This window comes from Equus caballus, chromosome 15 (assembly GCF_041296265.1).
Source record: "Equus caballus isolate H_3958 breed thoroughbred chromosome 15, TB-T2T, whole genome shotgun sequence".
Classification (NCBI taxonomy): Eukaryota; Metazoa; Chordata; class Mammalia; order Perissodactyla; family Equidae; genus Equus; species Equus caballus.
The window spans coordinates 79238414-79265234 of record NC_091698.1 but is presented as its reverse complement, the minus strand read 5'-3'; the positions used below and the strand labels follow the sequence as shown (position 1 = coordinate 79265234).

At 38.1% G+C, this 26821-nt stretch overlaps 1 protein-coding gene across 29 annotated transcripts in view; it reads left to right on the top strand.

Moving 5' to 3' along the window:
* LTBP1 (latent transforming growth factor beta binding protein 1) overlaps positions 1 to 26821 on the top strand; it is a 382661-nt gene that overhangs the window by 316047 nt on the left and 39793 nt on the right. For 13 of the 29 annotated variants that reach the window (XM_070236508.1, XM_070236504.1, XM_023619255.2 and 10 more), the window contains 2 exons: positions 18392 to 18517; positions 21908 to 22051. The exons of 5 other annotated variants lie outside the window; for them this stretch is intronic. In XM_070236508.1, the coding sequence (XP_070092609.1) occupies positions 18392 to 18517; positions 21908 to 22051 (270 nt within the window). The remainder of the gene's footprint in view (positions 1 to 18391; positions 18518 to 21907; positions 22052 to 26821) is intronic. 11 more of the 29 variants (XM_070236510.1, XM_070236507.1, XM_070236506.1 and 8 more) reach the window with 1 other exon arrangement.

The following is a 26821-nucleotide window of genomic DNA, read 5'->3' as shown; positions in this document are numbered from 1 at the left end:
TCTTGGTCTTTTACTACACAAGCTTGTTAATGCAATTTGAAATATAAAAGCCAAAATATTCTTCTTGGATTTTTTTAAAGCAGCTAATCTAAAATGATTTTGTTCATGAGGGTTTTCATCCTTGACCTTATTTTGGATGATAAAGAGAGAATGTTCTTCTGTACATTTATCCCACTTTCTTGTCTTCAAAAGCCTAATGGAAATGAGAACTAGGGACATATTGTAAATACTTGAAAACTTCTTAGCAAACACTACCTTTTTGAATGTTCAAAAAATATTACAAAATTTAAAAACGTTGTTTATATTTTACCCTCATGTAAAAGAACATTTATTAGCTGTGTTTATTTTTAAACTTATGAAAGGGCATGTGGAGTGGGGAAAGAGACTGGAATGGGGAATCCACTCAGAGGGTCAGGTGAGCTCTGGGGAGGGTATGGAGCTGAAATGGTGCAGATGTAGTGTCTCATCATTAATGCTTAACGATCAAATATTACCTCCGCTTTGAAAATTAAATGTCTTACTTCCATTTTCCATTGTCTGTTTAAATAGTCATAATTCCTAAACCTTATAGCCTAGAACATTAGGATTCCAGTCTACTCTAAACACATAACAATGCTGTTATAATTCTTTAAACAAATGATTAAGAAATTCACTCCGTAATAATTCTCCATCACTTTCTACGGGACAAATAGTAGCATATTCTGGACAGAATTTTCAAGCAATTCCCTTGCTTTGCAGTGGCTCGTATAGAAAAGTAGTTAAATTTTTAAGGAAAGATGTATTGCATTGCATATGCTCTTTTGTTTTCACTTATATTCCTATTTTTAAAAAATGGAAACAGAAAAGTAGCTTGACTTCATTTTGCATTTGGAGGAAATTAAGTTTCACAGTGTTTGAATGGCTTAGATACAGATGGGGAGTGGTGATCAGGATTACTGCTCAGAGTCCTTAATATTTTAGTCAAATATATCTCTTATCAGTGGGAAAGAGAGAGACAAAATGAGCTTTTGAAATGGTCAGGATTTTCTTTCCCCAGGAAATATAGCAGTATGGATTGGCTCTTTTTTTTTTTTAAGTAAACTAATTGCTTAAAATGCATAAAGAGAAGTGTGTAAATCATAAGATACAGCTTGATAAACTTTTACAGAAGGAGCGCACTTGGTAATGAGCCCCCAAACCCTCCCTCAAGCTTCCTCCTAATTATTACCCACTCTCCTCCCCAATACCCACACACAGCAGTAAACACTATTTTGTCTTCATTACTGTGGCTTTGTTTTGCCTGTTTTTGAACACTGTATCAATGGAGTCATATGGTAGGTACTTGTTTTTGTCTGGCTTCTTTCATTCAACACTATGTTTGTAAGCTTCACCTATGTTATATGTAGTAGTACTTCATTCATCTTCATTGCTGTATAGTATCCCACTGTATGAATATTCAATTATGTATCCATTTTACTGTTGAGAAACATTTGGGTTACTTCTAGTTTGGGACTTTTGTGAATAAAGCTTTTATGAATATTCTTGAACATGTCTTTTATTGGACATAATCACTAATTTCTGTTGGATATTACCCAGAGATGTAATTTCTAAGTCATAGGATATATGTATGTCTCAGCTTCATAGGAAACAGCCAGTTTTTGAGAGTACCGGTTTACACTGCCGCCACCCAAGTGTGAGAGTTCCAGTTCCCCATCCCTGTCAGCAATTGATATTATCCTTTTTTTTTTTTTTTTTTAAAGATTTTATTATTTCCTTTTTCTCACCAAAGCCCCCCGGTACATAGTTGTATATTCTTCGTTGTGGGTTCTTCTAGTTGTGGCATGTGGGACGCTGCCTCAGCGTGGTTTGATGAGCAGTGCCATGTCCGCGCCCAGGATTCGAACCAACGAAACATTGGGCCGCCTGCAGCGGAGTGCACGAACTTAACCACTCGGCCACGGGGCCAGCCCCTTGATATTATCCTTTTAAAGGTTAGCCATGCTGAGTAACATTATCTCATCATGGTGTCACTTTGCATTTGCCTTATGAGGACTGATATTCAACAACTTTTCATGTCCTTATTGACTCTTTGATATTTTTTCGGTTATCCAATTCTGCATAACAAACTTCTTCAAAATGAGGTGCTCAGTACAACTCTCTTGAAGTTAACTTCAGATGAACCCAAGTTCTTAGTTTTAATGAAGTCCAGTGTTTTAACTATTTCATTTGATATCAGTACTTGGATCCATAATCTTTGCAAACTGAAGTCATTATGATAATCTTTTATATTGTCTTCTAAAACCTGTATTGTTTTATATTTTACATTTGGAATCTCTAATCACTCTGAAAGAGATTTTTGCCTATGGTGTGAAATAGAGGTCAAGACTTAACATTTTTTAGGAAAAAAATGGATGTTCGATTGCGTCATTACCATTTATTGAGAAGAGCACCCTTTTCCCACTGATCTACAGTGGTGACTTTGTTATGAACCATGTGGTCAAAAATATATGGGTCTATTTCTTTCTTCTTCATTCCGTCTATGGGTTTATTTATCTTCCCTTGCACCAATAGCATATTGTCTTAATTACAGTAGCTTTATAATGAATTTTAATATATGGTACTGTAAATTTTAAATTCTTCAATTTTGTTCGTAATTGAGATAGGACTATTCTTGGCTCTTTGCATTTCTATATAAATTTTGTAATCACTTTATCAGTTTTCACAAAAAACTGCTGAGATTTTGATTGGAATTGCATTGAATCAATAGATCAATTTGGGGAGATTTGATATTTTACAATATATTGAGTCTTCCAATCCACAAATATGACATCCCTCTGTTTATTTAGGTTTTTTTATTTGTCCTGGTGTTTTGTTGCAGTTTTTTTTTATTTTTAAAGGTGTGCCTTTTTTTGGTGAGGAAGATTGGCCTTGAGCTAACATCTGTTGCCAATCTCTTTTTTTTTCTCCCTAAAGCCCCAGTACATAGTTGTATATCCTAGTTGTAAGTCCTTCTAGTTCTTCTATGTGGGATGCCACCACAGCATGGCTTGACGAGTGGTGTAAAGGTCCCCACCCAGGATCTGAACCTGTGAACCCCAGGCCACTGAAGCAGAGCACACGAACTTAACCACTGCACCACCAGGCCAACCCCTTATTGCAGTTTTTTGTGTAAAGTCTTGCACAACATTTTTTAGACTTATTCCTAGGTTTTCAATATTTTTATATTGTTGTGAATGGTATTTAAAATGGTTTTTACTCTTATTGTTTGTTACTAGTGTATACAGCTACAATTTGGGTTTTGTGCATTGACTTTGTGTACATGACCTTATTAAATTCACTTATTTCTGTTAGTTTATCTGCAGATTCTTTTGGGTTTTGTACATACGCGATTATGTTGTCTATAAATAATGTAGTGCTAATTTTATTTCCTTTCAATAATTATCCCTTTTCTTATTACATTGTCTAGAATCCCCACTACAGTGTCAAATAGAAGTGATGATAGCTAGCTTCCTTGTCTCATTCCTAATGATAGCAGGGAAAGCGTTTAATATTTCTTTAAGTATCTTTGCCGTAGATTTTTTTAAAATAAGGAAATTCTCTTCTATTTGCGGTTTGCTAAGTCTTTATCATGAATGGTTTTGAATTTTAATAGATGCTTTTTCTGCATCTGTTGAAATAATTATATTCTCCTTTATTGTGTTAATGTGGTGAATTACAGGAATTGATCTTTTGAAACAAGCTAAGTTTATTTCTCTCTGTGTAGCTGTTCAAGCATGTTTAATCTAGGGCTGAGAGTGCAGGTCTATAGTGCTGGAACCCAGACGACAGCTGTCTTGTTCTGCTATCCTTGACGTGTGGTTTCTGTATCATGGTCCAACTTGATAGCTTCAGTCCCGCCATCACATACACATTCCAGCCATATTAATTTTTTTTAATGAAAATATCCTTCCATTCTTGTAATAAACCTCACAGTCATGATGTGGTATCCTTCTTATATATCGCTGGAGTCAAATTGCTAACTTTTTCTTTAGAATATTTCTATCTGTGTTCATGAGAGAGGTTAGTCTTTAATTTTCCTTCCTTTTAATGTCCCAAGAAGTTACAGAGTCATGGTTGTTCCGGTTTCATAAAATAAGTTTGCAAGTTTCCCCTCTTTCAGTTTTTCTGGAAAAGTATGTGTAAGGTTGGTGTTACTTCTTCCTCAGATGTCTTGAAGAATTCTCGAGTGAAGTCATTTGGGCCTCAAGATTTTGGTTTTGTTTTGGGAATATGTGTGTGTTCTGGAGGTTTTATAATTGCAGTTAAGATTTCCTTAAAGGATAAAATAACATTCTCTTTTTTGACTTTTTATGCCAGTTTTGGTAGCTTTTGTTTTTCAAGGAATTTATCCATTTTAGGTAAAATTTCCAATTCATTGGCTCAAAGTTGTTCATTATATCTTCTTATCTCTTTGTAGTATGTGTAGATGTGTAGTGATGCCTTTCATTTTTTATTTTAGTAATTTGTGCTTTCTCTGTTTTACTCTTACTCAGTCTTCCTCGGGGTATTAGTCTTTGCTAATACAACTTTTGTTTTTCTCACTCTCTGTTTTCTATTATGTTAATTCCTGCTTTTATATTTATTTTTCCTCTCTATTTTCTTTGGATTTAATTTGTCTTTATTTCTAACTTCTTGAGATAGATACTTAGATTTTCAGCCTTCTTTGCTAATATGTGTGTTTATGGCTAATATTTCGTTCTAAGTTTTGATATGCTGTATTTTGTTATTCAGAGAAAAATATTTCAAGTTTATTGTCCTTTTTTTTGGCCAGTAAATTATTTGCAAGTATTTTGCTTAATATCCAGATACTTGGGAATTTTTAATTCTTTTTGTTATTAATTTCTATCTTATTGAGATACCACTCTAGTGAGAGAATATACTTTTCAATGACTTCAATCCTTGAAATTTGTTGTGGCTCAAAATATGGTCAGTTTTAGTAAATATTCCTTTCATATTTAATGTGTATTCTGCAGTTGGACCTATGTATGTTAATTAGGGCCAGTTTGTAAATTGTGTTGTTCAAGTCATCTATATCTGTTTTTTATCTGCTTATTGCATAATTGACTAAAGGGGTATTTTATAATCTCCCATTATTATGGAGATTTATCTGCTGCTAATTTTGATTTGTTGGGTTTTGTTTTATATATTTTTCTGACAGTGGAATTAAATATAGAATTTTTGGATCTTCCTGGTGGATTGGCCCTTTTGTCTCTTTGAAATGTCACAATTTGTCTCTACCAATGCATCTTGCCTTTAAATTTACTTTGTCTTTTATTAGTATAACTACATATGCTTTCTTTCAGTTAGGTTTTGCATGGTTTATCTTTTCCCACTTTTGCATGTACTTATATTGAAACATCTTTCTCTTGTAAGCAGGATACATTGTTTTTTTCTAATCCAGATTGACGATCTTTGTCTTTTAATGGGAGAATTTAGTTTATATGCATTTAACATAATTACTGTATTTGGGAGGTTGGATTCTATACCCTACTCTTTGTTTCCATTTGTCTTGTCTCTGTTCCTTTTCTATTCCTTTTTTCTTTCTTTCTTTTCTTTTTTTTTTTTTTTGCCTTCTCTTTGGAGTGTTTTTTATTATATCATCCCCCCAACTCTGCTTTTTATATTTGTATATTTGTATATCTGCTTTGTATATTTTTCAAAGAATGCTTCCCTATGATTTTTTAACTGAATCGTGTATGAAAGGAAAATAAAATGCACCAAAAGTTGTTTGGGATTTGAAACGTATTGGCCCTAGATCTACTTTCACATAATAAAAAGTGAAATCGTATACAATACTTATTTGTATACAGTAGAAAAATCACTCTTCAGATAGAAAACATTTACAACTGGCAACTTACCAGTTGTTTCTGAGGAAGGGATTAGGTCCAAAGTGTTTTTATTTTGCATTCAACAGAATCTCTGAATTAATGTTGACAAGATTATAATTTTGGGCAGGATCTTCAGAGTTTTTGAAACTAAACAAATATAGCTTTGTGTGCAAAAAAAAAAACTTGGCTAGATTAAAAAAGTGATGAAAGTTTTTTTGTTTTGGGGATTTTGATTTCTTTTTACTTTTTTGTTTTCAGTTGCCATTGTTGAGAATTGCTGTGGTTTCCTAATGTAACATATGTGTATACTATTAATAATAATTATCAGCAACATTTTCTCTTCTGTAATTTTTATCATTTCAAGCAAAACGCTTTATTTTTTTAGTTTTTGTGAGGAAGATTAGCCCTGAGCTAACATCTGTTGCCAATCTTCCTCTTTTTGCCTGAGGAAGACTATTGTTGAGCTAACATTTGTGCCAATCTTCCTGTACTTTATATGGAGTGCTGCCTCAGCATGGCTTGGTGAGAGGTGCTAGGTCCGTGCCTGGGATCCAAACCTGCAAACTCCTGGCTGCCAAAGTGGAGTGTGCAGACTTAACCACTACACCATTGGGCTGGTCCCAAAACGCTTTATTTTAAAATAAAACATTTTATGTTTTCTTAATTGTCAATTGGAAGAAACACTTGAATGTTGCAAGTTTTTCAGTATATTTTACAATATTCAAGAATATCTATTCTTCTTTCATTTGCACAGTTTTATTTTACTCATTTGTTCATTCCTGGTTAGGGTACAGTATAAACTTGGGTATATACTCAAGTAAAATAATTCTTTTACTTGCAATATCTTCAAATGGTTGATTGCAAACATATAATTTTTCTGGTTTTAATAGTAACACATGTTCCTTGTAGAAAATTTAGAAAATGCTGAGAAGTCTAAAGAAAAAAAAAATCACTTATTCACCAACTAGTTAATATTTGGCCTATTTCTTTTGTGTAGTTTTGAGTATTTAAGTGTTATAATAAAGTAATCTCTCATACTTTTTAGCTTTTTCACTTAGCATTATATTATTTGTATTTTTATAATATTTAAACCCCTTGCAAAATAAATTTTTGATGACCATGTAATTCCATCACATGACTGCACCATGTATTTTTAAATGTATGCTCCTAATTACGGAGATACAGACTGTTTCCTTTGTTGTTGTTGCTATTTAATGCTCTATGAGTAGGCTTGTATATAAACATTTATTTTCATCAATGATCGTGTCCCTAGACTAGATTCTAAGACATTTCATTACAAGATCAAAGGATATTAACAATTTTATGGGTCTTAACACCATACCTCCTTGCTTTCTGGAAATGTTCTATCAGTTTCTGCTTCCACCATCACCCAGTGAGACCTCCTAGCTCCTAATGCTCTCTCCAAAAGGAAACTCAAGTTCATGTTTTTCTCTGTTAATTTGTCAAGGAGAAAATAATGCCTCATTTTAATTTGCACTTACTATTAGTGAAGTTAACTTTTATATTTATCGTCTTTCTTTAAAATACTTTTTGGCTGTCTGAAGTAGTTTGTGTTTTTCTGACTGATTTCTGTGCATTAAGAAGAATAATCACTTACCAATATTTTAGTCACATTTCCCCCATTCTTTAATTTGCCTTTTAATTTTATAGTGCTCTGATTTCTTCTATTACTGCTCTTCTTTGCCATTTTCCCTATTCTGCTGTGATCAATTGTACTTATTTATAGTTCTTATAGTATTTTATCTTTAACTCTTTCATACCTCTGGGATATAAAAGTGAATGTTTTCTTGACCGTCAGTTCTTTTATCTTCATTCTAGAAGAACTTTTGAAGTTTGCCTTTGAAAATTTCAAATTAAGTTCCTGCACTATAAATTCTACTTTGACAAGTATCTCCAGTGCAGCTTTATTTTGACTGTTGCTTTTGGATTGGATGGACAATGACTAGGTCCCCAGCTGCTTTTCTAGTCCAGCCCCATTGCGTCAGCGCTGCTTTCTCCCGTGCTATGGCTGTGGCTGCTTAGCCTTGGGTTTTGGTGATAATGTGATCTGCTATCTTTTTAGGGTCTTCATAAGTGTTCAGTGAGGGGCAGGAAGAAGCTGTGTGAGTAGACACATTTTTCAATACAAGATGGGGTCAGAAAAGCTTCCAAAAGACTCCAGCTGAGACTTGAAGAGCTTAGAGGGCAGACGAAGGTTATCTTGGTGGAAAATGTGGGCTGGGAACTGCAGAGGGAGCGTGTCCTGGCAGAGTAAATGCCACAAGCAAATATTTGGAGACATGAAATATTGTATAGGTTTAGAGACACTGTAAGTAAATTCATTTCAGTTGAACATATGAGAGGAGGAAAAGGTAATATATAAAATAATAGCTAAAGAGGTAGGCAAAGGCTGAATTGTGGAAGCCTTGCTTGCTTTTGTACTAAACAAGTGCTATGTTTAATGTTGCCATCGCACACCTATTATGTGCCACACTTTGTTCCAGCCTATGGACATATGCTGATGAGCAAACAGACATGGCCTCTGCCTTTTAGGAACTGCCGGTGCAGGGGGCAAGCAGTAAGTACACAGTAGCTTTCCAAAAAGCATATGACCACAAACCGTTGCAGCTGCTGTGAAAGAAAGAAGAGAGTCAATGAGAGGAAGGAGGAGGGAGAGCGAATGCATTTCACCTGAAGGATCTCTTAAGCGATGGCATTTGAGTTTGGCTCTACAGAGTGAGTTACTCAGTGGAAGAGTGAAGTGTGGGGGTCGCAGGTGGGCTGGAGCATTCCCAGGTGGAGTTGTAGCAAGGGCAAAGGCTCTGAGACAGAAAAAGTATTAGGTGCATTCATGGGGGTGAAAAAGGGTGACGCCTGGTGCTTAGAGGGAAGGAGGCACAGGGATGGGCTGGAGAATCAGGGACAGAATAGGCAAAGCCTCACTGGAAACGTCAAGAGTTTGGATATCATTCTAAGTGAAACTGGAACAGACTGGTGGATTTTAAGCAGGACAATGATGTATTATATTTCATCATTTCTAAGGCACATATTTTCTTCATACCTTAATATTGGGATGCTTCTTAGAGTTGACGTGATTTTTTTAAAGAAGCAGTGTGACCTAGTTTAAATTGCAAAGGTTTTTTTTCTTTCTTTCTTAGTGATACGTAAAATTATTCTATTCTTTTCAGTGTATGGACTCTTAGATTTGATTTTCTTCCATACTCTAACTTATATTTTTAAAGTGCATATCACCCAGGGTGCTGTTTGGAAATGGAATTAGAGGGGCAAGAGAAAATTCAGGGGGTCTTCTAGAATGTTGTTCAGGCCAGACATGTTGGTAGCTCAGGTTAGATGAGTAACAGTGTGATGAAGAGAAATGAATGACTCAAGAAATGTTTTGGAGATAGAACCTGGTATTGGATTAGAACATAGTGTTGGGTTGGATATGGGGTAAGAAGGAGAAGGAATATTGAAGATAGATCCCTGGTTCTGGATTTAGCAAGTACATATCTGGAGGCAGCATTTGCTGACATGGTGAAAAATGAAGCAGAGTGTTTTTTAAAGATCAAGAGTATGATTTGGATGTGTTAAATTAGAGTTGCCTGTGAAATATCCATGTGAGTGTGTCAGGCAGGCTATTGGAGCAAGTTAGATCTTAGTACTTAGAAGAGAAGTCTAGATTGGAGATACAAACTGAGAGTTGTCAGATATAGATGGTATTTGAAGGTGTTAGAATGGATGAAGCCATCAAGAAAAATCATAAAATGAGAAGAAAAGAGAGCCTAGGACCAAGCCCTAAGAAACACCAAAATTTAGGGGTCAAGTAAAAGAGAAATGTTGTGTAGGTATGGCCAAAGGATTAAGAGGAAACCCAGGAGCATATAAAACCATGGAATCCAAGAGAGGAGGGTGCTTTAAGAAGAAGAGAATGGTCAGCTGCATTTACCACTGAGCAATCTATTAAGATGACAGTCAAGAAGAGTCCTTTTGGATTTTACAAAATGATGCATATCAAGAGACATTTCAGTGGAGTCCTATATATGAGAGCCATCCAAGAGCAAACAAGAACTAACGGAGTGGACACAGCATGTGTAGAAAAGTCCAGAACCTTGACTGTTAAAAGGAGGTGAGAAGCATAATTCTAGCTGAAGAGGTTATGTGCAAGGAGGCTCTTTGTTATTTTTAAGTTGGTAACAGGGAATGTTTGATGCTGATGGAATGATCCAATAGGGAGGGAAAGAGGGAAGTAGAAGATGCAGAGGCCGAGAGGCCAGCTAGGAAAGCAAATAACTTGAGAAGCCAAGTGTGGATGAGCTCCAGAGGGTGTGTGGCAAGGGCCTTTGTACTGTTTTCCATAGAGAAAAACTGAAGAAGTTTAAGCAGAGAATTATTTGATTGGACTGTTTCAATAGGCTAGTCATTCTCTCATTATGCAGAATGGATTTGGAATGGCAATGAGTGGCCAAATGCCCAAAACCCATTAGAATGCCATTGCAGGGATTTAGATGAGAGATGGTGAGGCTCTAAATAAGGCTGGAGAGGAGGGGAGAGAGTGGAGATAGAACCAAGAGATAAAAATCAGAAGGGCGTGATGATTGGATGTGGGGAGTAATTGAGAATGAGTCCCATGTTTTTGAAATAAGATGACTGGGATGCCGATTGTTATTTTAAAGTGGTTTTCGTTAGAATGTCTTTAACTATGGGGAGTGACTATATGTTGTCCACATAATAATTGATTAAAATCAGAGCAAAGTTTTGGTTTAGCTTCTCTGGCACTTCCAGCTATTTTTAGAAGTCAAATGAGATGCTGCTCTGGGTAACTTTTAAAGAATCATTTAAGTAAATCTTCTAAAGTAGTGAGTTTCAAGCCTGGAAAAAAATAATTCTCTCTCATTGGCCAGCCTTGTTTCTTTAGAACTTATGTGCTAGAAAGTTGGATTTGGAATAACTTGCTACCTCTGTCATTTCTTGTTTCTTAGGCTACCAGCTTTCAAAACATACTTGTAAGCACCAAGGTCCCTAGGTTTTTCCCCACCCTTCTCTGTCAGGCAACAGCATGGCAGTCAAACTCTGCGCAAGGACATCGTCTTTTGCTCTTTCCTGGCTCATCCACATTTCCCAGAACAAAGTTATTTTCCATAACACATATAAGGCCCATATTCTTCAGCCTTGTCGATGTTGCCAGAACTCAGTGGACCTTTTTTAAAAGGCTCTTTCCATATCCTATTGTATTGTCTGGACCCTCTCCAAATCCAGTTTTTAATTTCCTATTGGCTAAATTTTATTTTTTTTCTTTAGGCCTTGCACTCATCTTCTGTTTAATCCTGGCCTCTCTCCTACCCTTGTGAGAGAGACCTTAATCTCTTTTGAGTCAGCAGCCATGCCATTTTAAAATTCCTTTGGACAGCTATTCAGCTGGTTTAACGTTGTTCAATCCCACTTCTTGGCTGGGATTTACTGTCTCCTGGTCGGCTTCCGTTCCTTTCAATAAAGAGTATGAGGGCTGTATTTCCCCTGAAGCAGGAACCCTACTTCCCTTACAGTGTAAGCCCCTTTTCTTTGGCTCTGTTTTCCTAAGATTCTGGCACTAAATATTTAACCAATTCCATTTGGTCAGGAAGCCCTGGGCTGAAATAGTGGGTCATTTCCTTTTTCTGAAGAGATCCAGAGAACACCAATGCTAGACGTGGTCCTGGGACCTTCTGTGACTTACACATCTCTAGTACTCCATGGGCTTTTCTTGCAAGGGTCTTCTAGAAAAATAGCATCGTCAGGACCTACAATAACTTGGATATTTAGATTTCACGTGTGATAAGATTCAATGTAGAGGCGTGGTTTAAGGGCAAGAGGAAGAGGGTACTTGATTAAACTGCAAGTAAATAAGTGAAAAGTAGAAAAGTGTGTTCTCACTTCCATCTTTGTGATGAACAAACTCCAGTATCATGCTGGGCTCACAATTTGATTTGTTCTGTTCATCTTCTAGAACTGACTTTTATAATCATATCACTATGGTGGGAGGCAAGAGGACGTGGTGGATAGAGCCACAAACTTATTCAGAAGATTGTTCCTTCACTAGGCTCTGTTCCTTTTCCAGCGCTACCACTAACTGATTGAGTAGCCTTGAGGCAAGTCCCTTCAAGTCAAGACAAGAAGACAAGCCGTATCATTCACCTCAAAATCTTTTTTTTTTTTTTTTGAGGAAGACTAGGCCTGAGCTGACATCTGCCAATCCTCCTCTTTTGGCTGAGGAAGATTGGCTCTGAGCTAACATCCGTGCCCACCTTCCTCTACTTTATATGTGGGATGCCTACCACAGCATGGCTTGCCAAGCGGTGCCATGTCCGCACCCGGGATTCAAACTGGCGAACCCTGGGCTGCCGAAGCGGAATGTGCGCACTTAAGTGCTGCGCCACTGGGCCGGCCCCCACCTCAAAATCTTTTGATGACAGGAAGCCTTTTTCTTCCCAACCATGCAAGAGCCGTGGAGATTTTTTTTGTGAGTGCTCCATTACCAAAAATGACACTCTGTTCCCATCGTCCACCTCTCTAGGGTGCCCTGGCAGCAGAAAGAAGGCTCATCAGTGAACTCCTTCCTCACATGAAGTAGATATGTCTTGCTCAGAATAAGGAGAAAGAAAATCAACAACATGAAGAGAGGATGTGTTAAGAAATTGATAAAAAGAAGTACTTTTTTCTTAATTCAAAACAAAACAAGAAACTGAAGAGTATATCTGAGAGGAAGAGAACCAAATCACTTAATTGATTTTTCCCTTTCTCCCCACACACATAGACTTTTCTCTAAATAATACAGGAAATCTAATGGAATCATTGAAATTTTATTATCAATTTCATCGTTAAGATCTTTGAACACAGTTGTAATTTTTTGGTTAGTAAACAGGTTTACCAGACCCCTGCTCCTTTGGAAAATCCTGCTTCCTTTCCACGCTTTTTCCTTAGTTCAAGGTTTACTTTACCTAAGTGTGAGGGTGACAAGTGTCTGGCCTTACACCTTTGAGAATTGAGGGTACATGGTTGGAGTTCTGCTCTTATATATAGAATCCCTGGTAACAATCACTAGGTTTTGGAAAACTTTTGGTCTATTTAGAAAATGTACTAAGTAAAAAGCATATGGACAAGGAAAATTGATCTACCAAATAGGTCAATGGTTAAAACCCTCAAAGTGTGGGCTTGTCAGTCACTGACAACATTGCTACTTAAGAATGAGCCACTGGCAGTTCTAGTTGCTCAGGACTGTGCTCTATTTCTCTTTCTGACATTTAGGTAATCTTGTTATTGGAGAATTCACGTAAAGATCCACTATCCTTGAGCTGTGTAATTCTTTCTTGAATTCGTTTCCATTGCAACAGTAATATGTATAGTTGCTTTGTTCAGTAAAATATTAATAGCAAAAACTTGTGTGAGAAATCAGCAATTCTTATGGTAACATACCTAATTTATCTGGATTGCCAACGGAGAGATCTCTGGACAGTCACTCCTTGTCACTCATCTGTTGGACAGGATGACTGATGAGAATATCATTCATAGTTCTTATAGATGCCAAAGCAAAATTGTTTTCGTAATTTATAGATTCACCCTTCATTAAGTGAAAAGAAAACCTGCAATATTTGGATCCTTCAAAATTTAGTTTCATCTTCAAAATTCAATGTTGACAAAACAGTACGGCTTTCACTTGTCCATTTAGTGAAGCTCGCATCTTGGTAGGGCTTTTATTTAACACAATAATAAATTGCCTTAACATTTAGTTTTATTTTTATAGAGTCAGTCTTAGCAATTCTTATAGGTCTATTTGTACAGGACTAACAATGGAAAAATACTGAGAGCTCAAAGAAAATTCTGAGATAATGTTTTTTTATACAAGTCATTAGTCAGAGAAGTGAAACAAATGTTTTCCTCTTATTAAGCTATTACCTCACCTCATTGTTGAAAACATGAAACTGCTGAGAGTTACAGTATATCATTTTCGTAACATATTAATTGTTGAAGAGCTAGACTCCAGCAGGCATTCCGTGTTATTTTTTCCAATTCATTCAAATCCAAAATGTTGCTCATCTAAACTTTCTCTATTAATCAGTGTTACAGTAAGTCTGAGACTGCAAGATGCCCAGTAATTCATAACCGGCTCAGGACTTGTTCACTTTAAGGTCAGTTATTCAGTTCCTAAGCTGGTGATCATTAACAAGAAATCATCATCTGCTATAAGTGCATAGAATTAATAAGAAGGAAAGCAAGAGGTTTTACTTTAAGAACCTGGACTAAAAAGCCACCAGATTTCTAGTTGCTTCTTTCCCTTCCTCCCTCTTTGCTGTTCACCATTGATACTGAACCTCTTAATCTCAAGTTTGGGTGCCTCATGCACAATGAGCCAATCACTGAGACACCAGCACTTGGAGATGGAGAAAGGTTTATTGGAATTGGACAAAATGAGAAGGTGGGAAGACAGGTTTTCTCAAATCTGCCTTAACAAAAGAAGAAAGCAGGAGGTTTTATAGAGCTAAGGGGCTTGGAAGGAGGAGTTTCGGAGAAACAGAATGGGAATCCTGTTCCTTTCACTCCAGATAAGGCCTTGGACAGTTAGACTCCTGGGTGTCGGTGGCAGCTGGGGGCTGATTTTCTAGTGATCATCACTTCCTGGAAGGCATTCTTTTTCTTCTGCAAAACAACCTCATAAATCCTTGTGACCCTTGAGTCACCCCTCAGGTTAAACAAGAAAACAGCAAATTAACAAGAATAACTTCTTTTTCATCTGTGTCTGTATTGGGAACAAGCTTGAAGGGTAATCATGTTCTTATTGAATGTTTATGGTAACCCTCAAGTACCGGTCTTCACCATCTTATTTTGGTAGGGAAATAAATTGCTGGTGAGGTCCAGTCAAAGGTTCCTCACCTGAAAAACTAGGCATGATGGTACAACAATGGTATAAAATGGTTTGGGAGCAGAGAGGAGGGGCCCTGAAATCTGCCACATAGGAGATGCCACACAGGAGATGTCCCTTGGACTGACTCCTGATGGGCCAGGAGGAGTTTCTGAGCAAAGCAGATAGTGGGGAGAATTTCTAGTGAAGGGAGGGTTGTGCTCCAAGTTAGGGAGAAATTAAAGACCATAGGGTTTTCAAATAACTCTAGTATACTAATAGGCCTGGAGTATAAATTGGGAAGGGGGTCAGGTAACAACTCTGGCCAGACGTGTAGCTAGGAGCCAGATAATGAAGGGTGCTATTTGCTCTGCTAAGGAGAGTGGTTGTTATCCTCTAGCCAAGAAGAGATACTGAATATTCTGATCAAGGGACTGACACGGACAGGTTTGCTGTTTGGCAGAGAGTGGATTAGAGGGAGAGAGGCAAGACTGGAGATAAGGAAACCAAATAGGAGTATGAAGAGTATCAGGAAAGATAGATAAGAGAGTTTGACAGGGGAGGGCTGGAAAAGAGGAGAGAGAGGGAAGGGTGACACTAAGATTTTTGGCTTGGGTGACTGGTTGGATTCTCTGCTGAAGGGAACATAAGAGAAATGGAGGTGAGGGGAGTACGTTCACTTATTATGAACATGTCCAATAGGTACTAGATAAATGGCTCTAAAGGACAGAGGTCAACCTTTGAGAGAGACTGGGAAGTCATTAGTATGTAAGTGGTAATTGAAGCATTTCTGAGTTTCTTTCCAGCCCTTAAATCCTGTGGTTCAATGAACAACGTAATCTCTTAGACAAACGCCCATTTTAGGAAGTCTAAAATTAGCAGTGGCCTGTGTTAAGTGATTTGCTGACACAATGCAGTTACTTCTCTCAAGGTTGTGGTCAGTAAATAAATCGTAATTCCAGCCTTATGCTGACATTGAAAATCCATCAGAACAGATTTATTGACTGTCTTCTTTGTGTTAGATGCTGCAAGGGAGATTCATTTTTTTAGTTGTGAAATAATTTCATTGAGTTTTTGGTTCAAGTTGAGTCAAAAAAAAAGAAGGATGGGGTAAAAATTTCTCACTAAGGTGGAAGTGCGATTTGGTAGAAAGACAATGAATTCAGTTTTAGACTTGATAAATGTGAGATTATAGCAGAAGGTCAAATGGAAATGATTAAGAATAAGGAGGATCCTGGCTTCCTTCTGAAGAGTTGGGATTCATTCTGAGGCCCGTGGTAATTGAAGTCAGGAGAGTCTGGAGAAAGTGGAGAGGGGACAGCTGAGAGGAGGCAGCAGATCCCAGAGAGGGCCTGAGCCCTGGCAGACGCCACCTTTGGGCTGTGGAAGGGTGAGGGCAAGCCAAAGTGGTTAAAGGTAGAACAAGAATAATATTCTGTCATGGGTCATGAAAAGAGAGTTGAAGGAGGGAGTATTGACTAAACTTAGAAATCAAGGGTGGTGGTGACTGACTGGAAAATGATTGTCAAATTTAATGATAAGGCAGCCATTGGTTGGTGGCCTAGTGGTTAAGATTCAGCACTCTCATCGGCATGGCCCGGATTCATTTCCCGGTCAGGGAACCACACCACCGGTCTGTTGGTGGTTGTTCTGTGGCGGCTGCGTGTTGCTGTGATGCTGGAAGCTATGCCACAAGTATTTCAGATACCAGCAGGGTCACTCATAGTGGACAGGTTTCAGCAGAGCTTCCGGAGTAAGACAGACTAGGAAGAAGGACCTGACCACCTGCTTCTGAAATAATTGGCCATGAAACCCCTATGAATAGTAGCAGAGCACTGACTGATCTAGCTCCAGAAGGAGAGAAGAGGGCACAAAAAGACCGGGCAGGGTTCCGCTCTGCTGTACACAGGGTTGCTAGGAGTTGGAATCCACTCAGTGGCACTAACAATGGCCATTGGTGGCTTTTCTCAGAGGAGTTTCATGGAATAAAAAGACAGATTGTAGGTCATGGCGGAGGAGGAAGGGGAGGAAGAGTAATAGTGGGCATGTATTGTACGCTTCCTACGTTACGTAGCAGCCAGTGTCCCAAGCACTTTATGTGGGTAGAATTCTAGGAACATACCAATATTGTTAACATTATTAATATTGTTACCATTACTTCCTTTTTACTGTGAGGTATATCAGGAAATAAAGGCAACGAGTGTAGACAGTTCTTTTGAGACATTTTGCAGCAATAGAAGGAATGGAAAAGCACAATAGGTGATGTTGTGGTTAAGTGAAAGATTTCCAAAGAGATTTTAACATTTTTGAAGGCAGTGAGGGAAGGAGCGGGGGGCAAGAATTGAAAATACTGGAGAAGGAGGAACAGGTAGGACTAGAGGGAGAAGAGACAGGTAGGGATGGGAGAAAGGGTGCAGACTTGAAAGGAGAAGGGACACAGTTTTCTTTGAGTTGAGAAAATTAAGGAAAATTTGTAGTCACTCATATTTTACAGTTCAAAAGAGGGACAGTCTCTGAACTTAAGCTTGATAGTGTTAGAGAATTAAGAAGGGCAGTGAGACAGCTACTGAATAGCATTGCACGCATCTTCTTTTTCTTCTACAAAATTTCTTGACTCGGCGTTAAAAAAAAGTTTAGAAAGAGGAAAGCTCAATGTTCTTAACTCCCCCAAACTATATTAGTCAAGTGCTATTTAACTTGTCATTTTCTTTATCACTTATTTTGTATTTGAACGTAAAAGGAAAATCTTCACTTGTATTTGGATGCAGTGATTGCATTTTCTTAATTGTTTCTCCCAAAACCTGCATTTGGGCACTGTGAATCCAGAGACTAAGAGGACAGCGAGCCTGTCAGATGAAGTGTGCAGTAAACGAGGAGAGCAGGCTGGAATGGGAATGAAAGAATGGCGAGGAAAATCGGGAACTGTAAGGATCAAGAAGAACTGTATCTAAAAGTCCGTTTGTAACTTTACGATTGAGACATCGCTTTTATGAGGACATCTTTATGAACGGAGGATAAAAAGGCACAGGACCACTATCTATCATCAAGTTTGTAGAGAACAAAATGAATTTACAAGTTGGCCAGTTGGAGCAGCATTGACATTTAGGACCTTGAGGGGCTGTAACTTGGTGACGGGAAATCTTTTCTTGTGAATAACTGGGACTGGCTGGCTACACTGAGAACTCATCAGATTCTCCTCCCCCTACCCCCGCCTTCGTGGGAATGCTGTTTAGACTTGATCAGGGTTATCCATAGGGTTGAGTAAACCATTGCCCAGCCAGGCCAGTGCTGCTTTCAGCCCCCAGCTCTGCAAGTAGAACTATTAGCATTTACCTCAATCGAAAAAGGTGACAATACTTTCACATATTTCCTCTGTGGGAAGAGAGTTGAGAACATTCAGAAAATACTGACCATGGCAATTGCAGTAGTTGCTTCAGTTTGCAAACATTTCCTGAGGAAAAGTAAATGTTTTCTCATAGGACCCAACATTTTGTCTATTAAGATGTTTTCATCAAAACATTTTATTTATACATAAAATGTTTTAAAAGGTCCTTCTGTGTAAACATGATCATCTCATACTAATGGGGATGTGTTGAGTGCCTCTGTCTATCCATTCATAGCTGGTGTTTGTCAGTCTGTGTTTTGTGTCTGATGTTAAATGTCTTTTTTGCAGATATTGATGAATGTGTAAACAACACTATTTGTGACAGTCACGGGTTTTGTGACAATACGGCTGGCTCCTTCCGCTGCCTCTGTTATCAGGGCTTTCAGGCCCCACAGGATGGGCAAGGGTGTGTGGGTGAGTTTTTAGATTTTTTTCCCCCAACATGTTTCCCATCTCCCTATTGAAAAGAAATCAAAATTATCAACAATAGGAGAAATTGTAAGCACGATAATTTGGGCAGAATTTCATCATAATTTGATTTTGTCAGACAATTGGGGATGTGGAAAAAGGTCCTAGGGCTTCTGAAATGGTTAGGGACATTAAGAAATATAGAAGTGTAACTTTGAATTTAAACGTATATTAAAAAGAACATCTGTTCAAACTCTTAGCTGAGTATGTGGAACTCTTCTGTCCCTTCTGCACAGGAAATAGTCTGGTGTGTGGTGTAGTTTGTCTGTCTTCAAAATGCACCTCCTTAGGCAGTGCATTTGAGGAAAACGGTTGGCAAGAGTTTCCATTTCCAGGAATGACACCCGTAACTTGATGCTTTGGATTGTGTGATGGTGTTTCTTCAGTCTATTCTGTGATTGATGGAGCTGGAAGGAAAATCTTGAATACCATCAGATGTCCTCGAATATGGTCCAGCACATGCTCATATAGAAGAAGAAATTTCATATTTCATTTTCTGATCAGCTGTGATTTCTTGAAATCCAATTCATTATGAAACATATTTACAATTAGAGCAATTAAATGGGAAAGAGAAGAAAGGTTATTAAATTCCAAACTGCACAGATAACAAGACTTTTTCTTCTTACTTAAGAAAAATAGCTCTCTTCATTTCATAGAAGATGGCATTTGAGGGGTTGGTCACTTTTTGGTTTGAAACTTTGTGGTGAAAGCACGAATTCATTTCCCATCCAGATTAAATTGGGAAAACAAAATCTATTTGGAGTTTTAATGATAAAAATCACTTGAATCGTAACCACTTTAAAGCTAACACCATTGTTAATCACTACTTTCAACTCCTGCTTTAGTCTCCTTTGCACTAAAATGCAAGAAACAGAAGTTGTCTGACATTCACTAAATATTTTGACTAAACAGGTCATGTGATCTGACCCCCACATATCTTTTCAGCCTCACCACTTCCTTCCTCACCTTTATATGTTCCAGCAAAACTGCTTGTGGTTGCCCGTGTCATATGCAATTATTGGGCTGCTGTTTGCTCCTTCTGCTGGGAGTATCCTCCCGACCTCCCCTTGTCTGAGCCTGGATTCCTCTCACTCATTCCCAAAGTTGGATGTCAGATGTCGTCTCCCCCCAGATACTGTCCCTGCTCTATCTCTCACTCTCAGGCTGAGTTGAGACCCCTCAGAATACCACCTTGAACAAGTTCTATTATCGTATTTACAGCCTTTTTGGAAGTGACTTAATTATGTGTATACTGCCTGCAGCCTCCTTCTCTTTAAAACAACAAGTTCCATTTGGTGGGAGAACTTTCTCTCTTCCCTGGCTGGAATGTTTGGCCGGTTTGGAGGGGCTCAGTAAATTTTGTTCAACTGTTAGCTCTTGAGGTATGAGATGTCAAACCACTGACTCCACATAGCTCCTGAGCCCCTGGCTAATGTCCATTTTTCACTAGCTGGATGAGCACACCACACCCATCTTAACATTCATTTCAGCCCACGAAACATCACCCGTAGAGAAGTAAGGTTTATCATCATTTTAGTGAACTCAACAGGTGTCCTTGTATTTGTCTGTTTAGTCAATCTTCCAAAACTAGTAACTGAGTATCTATTATATGCACTCACTACACTGAGTGTTCTGTAGAATTTAAGTGATAAATTAGCCCTGAGACCAAATTTTGGCCATGGTGTTTCCTCTACTTGGACCCTGGCTGTCCGTCCCCGCCTCTACCACCTCTGCCACTTCTTATCACCTACGCATCCTTCAGATAGAGCTTGACCCCCCCCCCATTGTCTCCCTAACCCCTCTGCACTTAGGGTCCACCATTCTGTGCTTTCATGCTCTGTAGTTTTCATTCCTAGCACTTATCACAGCCTGTAAGATTATCTGATTAATTTCCCTGACTTGACTCTAAGCTCCATGAAGGCAGGAGTTGAGTCTGCCTGACTCGTCATTGTTTCCCCAGTGCCTGGCCCGTAGAAGTCAACTAGAATATATTTTTTGATTGAATAAATGCAATCTGGTAGAGAGATTTCAATAGCCATGTAAATAATACAAGTTGGAAAGTAGAAAGTTCCATTTGACATTTACCTAAAATTGATAAATGTGAACTGGCAAATTTCTAAAGTCAATTTTTCTGGGCTAAATTATGACTGTCTAGGTGGATTAAATATACCAACTCTCTGCTTTACCTTATGTTACAATATCTTTTCATAAGCGAAACCCAGCCCATTGGGTTTATATCTGTTTATATACAAAGTGAAATGGAAAACTGAGGTAATTATTCAAATAAGTCAAGATGCATAAACTTTTTGTGCAATTAACTGGGGCTAGCAGGTGAAAATAGGATTTTTTTCCTAAATGAGTTGGATAATTGCTCCAATTTTTAACTTCAAATAGACCATCTCAGAATGTGCTCATGAAACTGATGTTTGTGCATGTTTAATGCATAAAATGCATGAGCATTTCAGATGTCAAGTCAGGTACTTTGCTGAACTGGGCACTCGTTAATAAAATTTCTTAGGAGGAGAAAAGGCAGAAGGTAGTGTGGGCCAAGGTCAAACATAAAATTAGCCTTTCTTTAGGGCTGTGTACTTGCATAATGTTGACTAAAACATACTCATCAGTAATTTCCTTGATTGTGTTTTAATTAAATATATTTAAGTACACGAGAAAAATATTTAGCAAAAAGAAGTTACACTGTGGAACATCAACAGAATGTTTAAAGGCATAGTGAAATCAGTGAGAAGTGATTGGGCCAGTTTGTTTCACATAAATGGTTAATAGCCCAGTGAATATTTATGGGGGGCTTTCCTTCATTTCTCAAAGGGATGTACAACCTGAATTCTGGTCATTAAATTATGGATGTTTTGGCTGCTAGAGAAGTATGTTTTCAGACATTTGAGTTGATGTAAAACAATTTTTTAAATAAATTTAAAGAATTCTGTGGTTTCTGAATTACCAGTGCTGCTAATTTTCCTTGAATTAAGAACTGAAAATAGAGTATGGGCTTAAGAACTCATTAGGTCAAACAGTCAGGGAAGACAAAAATAAATGGTTGAAGCATACATACGATGCCTCCAATACAATTCTGGGGTGTTCCTTAAAGCCAGAGTTGGAATTTGGAACCTTAACTTTGCATTTCCGTGGTCCTTTCATACAAATCAAATTGTACAGCCGTGCCTTTAGGAGCCCCTTCCCCAAGACAGCAGAAGGGGTTTGATGGTTCACTGGGGATCGCCTCACTTCCAACAGACCCTACTAGCCTTGGCACAGCTGGTAAAATAAAGAGCTGTCAGGAGTGAGGCACACGTCTGACTTGATCTGTGCTCCCTTTTCCAGATGTGAACGAATGTGAACTGCTCAGTGGTGTGTGTGGTGAAGCCTTCTGTGAAAATGTAGAAGGGTCCTTCCTGTGTGTGTGCGCTGACGAAAACCAGGAGTACAGCCCCATGACCGGGCAGTGCCGCTCTCGGGCCTCGGGAGGTAAGTCACAGTGGCACTGTGTAGGGGAGGAGGGCTCCTCTCAGGACCTGTGCCTACACGGGTTTGGCCAGAACACTGTGGGAGTGAGGTAAGAAATAACCAAATGTTCTGGCACACTGCTGTCTCTGGAAGCTTCCATGCTTTTTCCAAGCCTGCCTTATCAGTAGAATTGGGATGTGGGTGATGACTGTTTGGGCTGGATGGCCTCTAATGTACTTTCCAACCCAGAGATGCCATGAGTAGGGTAAAGGATCCAAAATGATGACAGCATTTGCTTGGAATTGCTTAAAACTGAGCAATCAGTGCTCTGGGTTTAATATGGCATCATCTCATTCCGTTGCATAATCCTTCTTTCTTGGCCCTCGGAGAAACGTATCTTGACACTTCTCTAAATTAAAAGCAACATATAGGCCTCTCAGGATCTACAAAGACTACCACTTGGAATTCTTAAGGTGTTTTTCCAGAATTTAGCCTAGAGAGTGGCTGTGTTTGCATTCATTTAAAATTTGATTTAGGTTGTGTCATCATGGCATGAATTGAAATGGAGAGCTGATGCTTTTCCAGATAAATTAATCAACTTCCAGGTCACTCTTTTAGTTTGTGCCATACAGCGTGGTTGTATTTTAAGGAAAGCAAAAGACTAAGTGGTCCTTTAAGAGCCAAATAAAATGAAACATCGTCTATTTTACTTTCTCACTCAATCTCGATTGATTTTATCCATGCTTCTAAGATAGCTTTCACTATTGCTCAGTAAGGTACACTCATTCTGTGTAAAATAACTATCTTTGCAAGTAATAGGGAATAAAATATGGAAATATTTTCATTCACACACATTTTTCTTATCAATTATTGAATAGAGAAGGGTGAGGGTGCAGAATTAAATATACAGACAGTAATTCAAAAATATTGTGAAGAGGAGGAAATGGAATATTTCTGGAGGGAGGGGTTGCTTTTCATTCAAGTGACTTCCACTGCAACACGTGAACTGCGGAGAAAAGACTTTGCATCTTAGTTCTACAGATAATAGCAAAATAATAGCAAAAACAAAAAATCAAAACCAAAAAATAACAGGACTGGTTAAGTAACTGTCATTTTTTTATTTGTCTTGGTTCTATAGAGTAGCAACTCACCCATAGCATTATTTCAACTGAAATAATTCACATATAATAATATTGTATAGTCATTAAGTGATCTATATGAAGATTAGGTACTCATGATAAATGCATATGATACAATATTAAGTGAAAAAACAAGATATTCCAATGACCACAATCTGTGGAGGGAGGGAAGCTGAGAATACATAAAAGATAATTATTGGAATTAATGGAAATTTTAGTTTTTTCCTTTATTTTCCAAACTTTTAATTGGAAGGACCGGGGCCGGCCCTGTGGCCAAGTGGTTAAGTCCATGCGCTCTGCTGCAGGCAGCCCAGTGTTTCGTTGGTTCGGATCCTGGGCACAGACATGGCACTGCTCATCAAACCACGCTGAGGCGGCATCCCACATGCCACAACTAGAAGGACCCACAACTAAGAATATACAACTATGTACCGGGGGACTTTGGGGAGAAAAAGGAAAAAAATAAGATCTTTAAAAAAAAAATTGTAAGGACCAAGTTTTGGTCTGCTAACCACTTTCCAGCTGTGTAAGCTTGGGCATATCATTCAACATCCATGGGTTTGATTTTCTCACCTGTAAATTGGAAAGATTATATCTACCTCAGAGTTTTATGAATTTTTTAAAAAAATCATGTATGTAAATGCCATTTGTTGGTGGCAAAGTACCATATGAAGTGTTAAAATAGTAAGCTATAATCCAAGCACATAAGGGATATCTATTTCTCATCCTTTATGATCCCTCCTAAAATAGTGGACCTTTTAACTACAGATATATTTTTGCTAGAATGTTTAGTAACATCAAGAATTGGTTCATTGATTTCACGTAGCTTCAATTGGGGTACATGTCTGGGATCCTAAAGTTTGCCCAATTCTTTTTTTAGAGATTAATAATGCCTTAACAGAATCATGAGACCATCTGAACCATTTTTGGTGAACTGGACTATCTCACTGTAAACTACTTCTTAAAACTTTTCAGTGACTCTTTTTGTAAGCTTTGTTCATCTCCTATTTCTTAAGTTTCTCTGTAACCAAGTCCCAAATACCTGCTTTGCCTTTTATTTCCCTTAGTCTGTTTGCTCTCTCATTCACTCTCTTTCTGGAAAGTTCTTCCAGTTAGAGTTCTCCTTTTGCTTTTTCAAAGAACGTCATTTTGAATACACAGCTTCATAAAGCTTGTCTACCAGTGAGTACATAGTTTCTCCTTCCTTTTAACATTATATCTAATCCTTTAATTTCTGGGTTGCTTGCATATTTTCTCCATAGTTCTCTGGCTTCTGCTAAATACTCTACATACCCAGTTGTTTTATTGGCCCATGTCCATATAATCTGCCTACACAGTAACTGTTTTTTTTACTAATTTTTATTTTTTTATAGTTCCTGGTAACTGACTTCTACCATATCTCAATTAGTATAGTTCTTGGCACACTTTGATTATATGGAGTCTGAACATCATCTGTGATGATGTCTTCATCTTAGTAATCCTCTATCAGTGTCCTGAGAGACAGGTCAACTATAAATTTCAGCAGGAGCCTTCTTCCTGACTACATCAGAGCCAATAATTGATCAATTGTTTAAAAAAGGTAATTAAAGCTAGAAATCATAAAAAATATAATACATCTTTTACTTATTTAAATTTTAACTTAAAGACTGTAAATGTAAGGGGCTGGCCCAGTAGCATAGTAGTTAAGTTCATGCACTCTGCTTTGGCGGCCCAGGGTTCACAGGTTCGGATCCGAGGCATGGAGCTACACACTGCTCATCAAGCCATGCTGTAGCAGCATCCCACATGCAAAATAGAGGAAGATTGCACAGATGTTAGCTCAGTGACAGTCTTCCTCAAGCAAAAAAAAAAAAAAAAGAAAGAAAAAAATTCATTGCTCAAAAAAAAAAGAAAGAAAAGGGGAGCCAGCCCCATGGCTGAGTGCTTAAGTTTGTGTGCTCCACTTCAGCAGCCCAGGGTTTCGCCAGTTTGGATCCTGGGTGCAGACTTAGCACTGTTTATCAAGCCATACTGAGGCGGCATCCCACAGAGCACAACTAGAAGGGCCTACAACTAGAATATGCAGCAATGTACTGGGGGGCTTTGGGGAGAAGAAGAAAAATAAAAAAATAAGTAAAAAAAAAATAAAGATTGGCAACAGATGTTAGCTCAGGTGCCAATCTTTAGGGAAAAAAAGAATGTAAATGTACGTTTATTCACCAATCTTTGAAGAAGGGACAAAGTCTGTCTTTGAGTAGAAGCCCACTCTTAAAGCTCTGCATGGCTTATCTAGCATAAACCGTTATCTATTATGCATTATCTACACTGCCCACTTTAAAGGGAGTGAGAATTTAAAAGCCTTTGCAAAGTAAGTGAGTGCAGAATCCCTGTAGATTTTTACAATTTTTCTCAATTTTCTACAATTGTCTTAGCCACACCTAATTTGATAGCATTCTTTTTACTGAATCAACTTTAGTTTCTCTAAAGCTTTAACTTGTTCTAGAAACAATTCTTCTATTTACATTCATATTTTATCTATATACTATTTAATTATGTAATTACGATAATACACTGACACAGAATGTTAGAGAATAAATATAGCTGAGTCTTGGTTAGCATACTGCTCAACAGGTAAGAACAGAAGTGTGTGGACCCCTCCAAGAACAGCCTGCTAGCTGTGAGCATTCTACCTGCTTGGGGCATTAGCCAGGATGTTCTTCAGAGGGCGAGAGAGCATCGGTTAATTCAACAATTTGGTTAAGTGGTGGCTAGTTCAGAGTTTGTATCGTACTCCAGTCAAAGGATCTGCTGTTACACAGAACAAAACGTAATATACCAAATTTAGGTTAAAGTTTTTAAGAGAGATTCAAATTAATTTCATTATATACATGATAGACTAACAGCTCAGAGCTCATCTTTCCGGAAAAGTAATTAGGAAAGGAAAGATAAATTTGCAGAATAGGCTGTAACATTTTTGCTCCGCTGTAAAATTCCCCAGGACAACAGACATTCCAGCAATGAGCAGTAGCGTACTGATCTGAAGTAGTGTCATGTGGAGGACAGAACTGGGGCTAAGGGGTGGATGTCAGGAAGGTAGATTTCAGATCAGTTTGCAAAAGAACTTTCCAATAGCTTAACTAGAGCTAGTCAGCAAATAACGGTCTCTTGGAATTGTGGATGTTTTCCCAGAAGTATCCAAGAACAAGTGGGATACCTTCTGGCAGAAGGGCACCCACTTGCAGCAAGATGATTGTCCCAGGTGGCCTTTAAGGTACTTTTGAACTTTAATATCCTAGGATTTTTATTTCTAAACTACTTCTTGGCTCCCACATAACTTTTTTTTAGGTTTGGTCTAATGTTTTTCACTGCCTGGGCCTTTGGCCACTAATTTACATTGCTGTACATTGCCTAAAAGCACTCAAAACAGAAATAACTAAAAAATGTCCAAACCAGACCACTCATCACATGTAAGAGTGTATGGATATGAAATATAGCCCAATGCTTTTATTTCCTCGGTGCCTGTGATAATTGCTCAATAAAAACTTTGTCCTTGAACACTCTAAAGGAAGCGGTAAATATTTAGTCTTGGCAACTGCAGCCTTCAAGCTTCACCCACAAAATTCTATTCTCTGTCTTGGTTGGTGCACAGAGGAGACTCTGGGTTAGGAACTAA